This window comes from Dipodomys ordii, unplaced genomic scaffold (assembly GCF_000151885.1).
Source record: "Dipodomys ordii isolate 6190 unplaced genomic scaffold, Dord_2.0 Scaffold221, whole genome shotgun sequence".
In the NCBI taxonomy this organism is placed as follows: Eukaryota; Metazoa; Chordata; class Mammalia; order Rodentia; family Heteromyidae; genus Dipodomys; species Dipodomys ordii.
In genome coordinates this window covers 368,666-375,235 of record NW_012267437.1, presented here as the reverse complement: position 1 = coordinate 375,235, position 6,570 = coordinate 368,666, and the positions used below count along the sequence as shown (strand labels likewise).

At 40.0% G+C, this 6,570-nt stretch overlaps 1 protein-coding gene across 1 annotated transcript in view; it reads left to right on the top strand.

The window, feature by feature from the left end:
* Positions 1 to 6,570, top strand: part of Wnk3 (WNK lysine deficient protein kinase 3) — a 107,344-nt gene that overhangs the window by 80,218 nt on the left and 20,556 nt on the right. Inside the window, exon 18 of the mRNA XM_013035800.1 lies at positions 4,000 to 4,211. Within this exon, the coding sequence (XP_012891254.1) occupies positions 4,000 to 4,211 (212 nt within the window). The remainder of the gene's footprint in view (positions 1 to 3,999; positions 4,212 to 6,570) is intronic.

Genomic DNA, 6,570 nt, shown 5'->3' with positions numbered 1-6,570 from the left:
CTGGGAAGGGATGTGAAGGGTAAACAAAGGAGGAGGCTGCAATGCTTGGTAAGAAATGTACGCATTATCCTGCCCATGTAATTGTAACCCCTCTCTACAGTATCTTCACAAATAAAATAAAAAGCCAGCACAGGCAGGAAAATCCATGAGACTCTTACTGCAATGAATCACCAAAAAAAATGGGAAGGAGCTGTGTGGCTCAAGTAGTAAAGAGTTAGACTTGAGTAAAAAAGCTCAGAGGGCTGGGCACCAGTGGTTCACACCTGCAATCCTAGCTTCTCAGGAGGCTGAGATCTGAGGATTGTGGTTCAAAGCCAGCCCAGGCAGGAAAGTCCATGAGACTCTTATCTCCAATTAACCACCAGAAAACCGGAAGTGGCACTGTGGCTCAAGTGGTAGAGGGCTAGCATTGTGTTGAAGAGCTTAGGGACTGCTCAAGCCCAGAGATGAAGCTCCACGACTAACCGAAAAAAAAAAAAGTTCAGAGGTCTAGGACTGTAGCTTAATGGTAGAGTCCTTGCTTAGCATGCATGAAACCCTGGGTTCAATTCCTCAGTACCACATAAACAGAAAAAGCTGAAAGTGACACCGTGGTTCAAGTGATAGAGTGCTTGCCTTGAGTAAAAGCAACTCAGGGATAGCACTTGGGCTCTGAGTTCATGCCCTAGGACCAATACCCAAAAAATATACTCTTCCCAAGTTTGGTGGCCTATGCCTAGATCTATCTAGCTACTCAGGAGGTTGACATCAAGAGGATCATGGTTCAAGGCCAGCTTGGTCATAAACATTACTGGACCTTCATCCTAAATAAAATTTTGTTCATGGTGGCATATGCCTATCATCCCAGCTGTATGAGAAACATAAATAGGACCATGATCCAGGTCATCTTGGACATAAATATAAGACCCTGTTTGAAAAATGAAAAGAGCTAAAGGCTTAACTCACGTGGGAGAGTACAACATCCTGAGTTCAAGCCCCAATAATGCCACAAAAAACTATTCTCTTTTGAACTCAGGGCCTGGATGTTATCCCTTAGCTCTTATGCTTAGGGCTAGCACTATAATACTTGAGTTACACCTCCACTCCCAACATTTTGGTGGTTAATTGGAGATCAGAATCTCTTGGAATTTCCTACCTAGACTGGCTTTGAATCTTGATCTACAGATCTCAGCCTCCTAAGTAGTTAAGATTACATATGTGAGCCACAAGCTCCCAGCTTCAATGTTCTTTTGATAGTAACTTTAAACACCAGGATGGTGTTTTCAAGACCTAAAATCCTATAGAACCACAAAAGTGAGCTGAATTTTTATCTTGAATAAACTCTAGTAGTGAGGATTCACACCAAAATTGATATATGGAAACATACTCAAATAGTAGAGAAAAAGCAATCAAAATAGTGTCTTACCTCTTAAGAGGAAATTTCTGGGAACCATTTGGTATATTTCTTGGTGCCAGATGGTTATAAACACGTTTTTTTGTGTTTTACAAAAGCAGGTTTATCATATACATGTTATTTTACAATTTTTTCATTTGCAACTGGTGCTCTACAGCTTGAACCTTGCCCTCTAGTTCCTGACTTTTTAAAACATCGTTGCCTATAGAAATTTGGATAGGGGCTGGGAAGGTGGCTCAGTGGTAGAAGAGCACTTGCCTTACATGCATGAGGCCCTGGGTTTGATTCCTCAGCACCACATAAACAAAAAAAGAAGAAGAAGAAGAAAAAAAGAAATTCGGATAAGGCGTGGGAATGTGGCTTAGTGGTAGAGTGCTTGCCTAGCATGTGTGAAGCCCTGGGTTCAATTCCTCAGTACCACATAAACAGAAAAGGGCAGAAGTGGCTCTGTGGCTCAAGTGGTAGAGTGGTAGCCTTGAGCAAAAGTTCAAGGATAGTGCCCAGGCCCTGAGTTTAGGTCCCAGGACTAGCCAAAATTAAAAAAAAAAAAAAGAAATTTGGATAAAATAGTGTCTGCATGCTATTTCAGTATTTATTCTCTCCATAGACATTTAGATTTCCCCCATAATTTGCTTTTTTTTTGGTAGGGGGGTTCAGTCATGGGGCTTGAACTTTGGGTCTGGGTGCTATCACTTCAGTTCTTCAGCTCACGGCAAGCACTCTACCATTTGAGCCACAGAGCCACTTCCCCATAATTTGCTTTTAAGACAAAACTAAATTAAACATTTTCCTAATTTTACGTCTTTATATGATTACTTCTGTAGGGTATATACAAGTGCAATTGCTGAGTTGAATTGATAGTTAACATTGTAATAACACATTGTAGCTATACCACTTTATACTCCAAGTAAATATACAAGGGGGCTTATTTACCCACATCTTAATAGTCCTTGAATGGATATTACCAAGATTTTCATTTTATGCTAATAAATTGAATTTATTTTTTAGTTTTATTAGTTGGGTATGGTAGCACATACCAGCCATTTGGGAAACCTGAGGCAAAAGTATTGTCAAGTGTGGTGTCGCCTCTCAAGTTCTTTAATTTAATTTTGTTCATCAGCTTAATTTTGAGATTATGTATCATCTCATATTTGTTACTATTTAAATTTTGCATTTTTTCTTCTTTGGAATTACCTTTTCAGATTCTTTGCTCTATATGTGTGTGTATTGGTTTGGGGCTTGAATTCAGGGCCCCTAAGCACTGTTTCTTAGCTTTTTGCTCATAGGTGGTGTTCTACCACTTGAGCTACAACTCCACTTCTGTCTTTTTGGTGTTTAATTGCAGATAAGAGGCACTGGTGGCTTATACCTGTAATCCTAGCTACTCAGGATGCTGAGATCTGAGGATCATGGTTCAAAGCCAGCCTAGGCAGGAAAGTCTGTGAGACTCTTATATCTGAATAATCACAGAAAAAAAAAAACAGAAGTAGTACTGTAGCACAAGTGATAGAATGCTGGCCTCGATCAAAAGGAGCTTAGAGACAGTGTCCAGACCCTAGTTCAAGCCCCATGAACTAAACAAAAAACAAACAAAAACAATCAGGTAAATCAAGTCCTAGTACCAGTAAAAAAAAAAGTCTCAGGCTGAGAAAGTGGCTTACTGGTAGAGCGCTTGCCTTGCATGCCGAGGCCCTGGGTTCAATTCCTCAGCACCACATAAGCAAAAAGGAAAAAAGCCGGAAGTGGCACTGTGGCTTAAGTGGTAGAGCGCTAGCCTTGAGCTGAAGAGCTGAGGGACAGCGCCCAGGCCCAGAGTTCAGGCCCCACGACCGGACCAAAAAAAAAAGTCTCACAGACTTTCCTGCTGGACTGGCATTGCCCATTTTTTATGTTGCTTCTTAATTTCTTATTGAGTTTTATGACCTTATTTACCCTTTGCATAGGTGTGTTTACATACAAAGTCATAAGCTTACACAATGGACCCAAGCTTGAACTCAGAGCTACTTTGCTTGGCTTTTTCACTCAAGGCCAGCACTATATCACTTGAAACTTCCTTAGCTCATTGCAATATCTTGAAAATATTTGCTTTCTGCCAGTCGCTGGTGGTTTACACCCATAATCCTAGTTACTCAGGGGGCTGAGATCTGAGGATCATAGTTCAAAGCCAGCCTGGGTAAGAAAGTCTGTGAGACTCTTATCTCCAGAAAGTCTGTGAGACTCTTATCTCCAATAAACCACTCAGAAAATGGAAGTGGTGCTGTGGCTCAAGTGGTAGAACACTAGCCTTGAGCTAGAGTTGAGGGACAGCACCAAGGCCTAGATTTCAAGTCCAGGACTGGCAAAAAAATATGCTATAGTTGTCTGTGTCACTATATTGAAATTTTAGAGATTTGTCCTTATTAGTTTGTTCATATATTTCTATGACTGCTTTGTTTAATGTCTTGCTTAGGAAGGTATTTCTGATTCTAAAATTGTGAAAATATTCTGTAATTTCACTTTTCTTAGTCTCAATTTCTTGTTAAACTGTCTTGTACTAGCATAGTTTCTAGATTCAACATTATAAGACCATGGTCATTGAAATGTTTTTTGTATAATTTTTCATCCAGACACATTCAGGAGGTGGTAAATCTGCAAACCCAGCAGAATAAAGAGCTGCAGGAGCTCTATGAACGCCTGCGATCCATTAAAGATAACAAAGCCCAGTCTTCAGAGATTCCTTTGCCACCTACATCACCACGTCGGCCAAGATCTTTCAAAAGTAAACTTCGCAGCCGTCCCCAGTCCTTGACACATACAGACAATAGCATGGTTACAAAAGGTAACTCAATCATAAAAGTAATTTTTTAAAAAATCTGTCAGAGCCTCTGAACTCATCACTGGAGACCTGGAGGCAGGGGGATCACAAATTCAGGGCCAGCCTAAACTGCAGTACAGACTTTGTCTAAAAATTCATTAGGAAAAGATTAGCAAAATTAGAAATACAATGATAATATAATTTGGTTTTTGTTAGACTAAAGTGATTTAGAGAAGTACACATTGTTCTAAAATTTTTTTTCTATTCTTTTGATGATAAATGTTGTTTTATGAAATAACAATGAAAATAACAGATTGATTTTTGGAGAACAGCTGAATTTGTTTTATCTTTTCATTGGGTAAACTAGAAGACCAATATAATTTCCCAGAATTGTTTTGGAAATCTTACCAGTCAGTGACAATTGCTGTTCTAACATTGAGAGTATACTGATAACAAAGATAAACTTTAAAATATTGAGATGAGGTTCAGTGGTAGAATGCTTGTTTTACATGCATAAAGCCACTAACTTGATTCTTAATGCCACACACATCAAATATTCTCGTGCTATCTGAAAAAAAGAGATCATTGGTATTATCTATAAGAATATTAGTAGGGGCTAGAAATGTAGCTTAGTGGTAGAATGCTTGCCTAGCATGCGTGAAACCCTGGGTTTGATTCCTCAGTACCACATAGAAAAAAAGAAGGAAAGAAAGAAAGAAAGAGAGAGAGAGAGAAAGAGAGAATATTAGTAGCTGGGTAAAGTGTCTTATACCTATAATTTTAGGTATTCATGAGGCTGACATTTGGAAGATTATAGTTTGAAGCTAGCCTGGGCATAAAAATCTAAGAGACTGAGCTGGGATGTAGCTCAGTGGCAAAGCGCTTGCCTAGCAAGTGCAACGTCCTGGGTTCGATCCCCAGTACCAAAAAAGAAAAGACAAAAAAAAATACAGTTAAAAAAAATCTAAGAGACTTTATTTCCAAAATAACCAGCAAAAAGCTGGGTTGGAAGCAGGGCTCAACTGGGAGAGCACTAATTGATCAAGTCAAATAAGTGCAAGGTCCTGAGATCAAACCCCAGTACTGGCTAAAAGTATGTTACTTGGAAAAGAGAAGGGTCAATATATACTTAGTTAATTTCTCTCGCCTGTAATCCTAGCTACTTAGGAGGCTGAGATCAAAGTTCAAAGCCAGCCCAGGCAGGAAAGCCCATGAGACTTTTATCTCCAATTAACTGCCAGAAAACCAGAAGTGGCACTATGGCTCAAATGGTAGAGTGCTCACCTTGAGCTGAAGATCTCAGGGACAAAAAAAAAAAAAAATAGGTTAAATTTCTTTGGTTCCATATTCAATCAGGTTAGGTTGAGGGTACACTCTAAGACATATGTGAAATCTCAATAAAACTTGTAGTGGACAATGTAATGGCTCCTTAAAGAGCAAATATGTAGAACAGTTATATAGTAAAGGAGAATTAAGAGTGCAGGTAGAATTTAAATAGCTCATCAACTAACTTTTTTTTTTTGGTCTGTCCTGGGGCTTGAACTCTGGGCTTGGGCGCTGTCCCTCAGCTCTTCAGCTCAAGGCGAGCTCTCTACCTCTACCGCTTGAGCGCCACTTCCGGTTTTATAGTGGTTTATTGGAGATAAGAGCCCCACGGACTTTCCTCCTTGGGCTGTCTTTGAACCATGATCCTCAGATCTCAGTCTCCTGAGTAGCTAGGATTACAGGCATGAGCCACAGGTGCCCAGCTTCATCAACTAACTTTAAGCAAGGAAGATAACATTGGATCCAGTGGCACTGTGGCTCAAATGGTAGAGTGCTAGCCTTGAGCTGAAGAGCTCAGGGACAGTGCCCAGGTCCAGAGTTCAAGCCCCACAACCGACAAAAAAAAAATACAAGCTAGTCATATGTGGTGGTTTACTCCTGCATTCTCTGCATTGAGGAGGCTGCAGCAGATGTGTGGCAAGTTCAAGGCTAGCCTGAGTTCCACAGGGAGACCTTGTCTCAGCAAACCAAAAACCTGTACTTTGATCTTCCTAAAGTCAGAGATAAAGGTATATTTGAATTGAAAGAAACTGTGAGGATTTAATTGAATTCCTAAGATCTTCAGTCTAATGTTATATTTCATTGTATTATGTGTGGTCCCCCAAATGGCTTGTTTATTTATTTTTAAATAAAGCCTTTCTATGTTTTCTAGTCTGGCCTTAAAACTCTTGTGCTCAAGTGATCCTCATGTCTCAGTCTCCTGAGTAATGGGATCACAGGCTATAGAACTTAGAAAATTTTGGGGTGGCTCAGTGGTAGAGCACTTGCCTTGCATGCCTGAGGCCCTGGGTTCAATTCCTCAGCACCACATAAGCAAAAAGAAAAAAGCCAGAAGTGG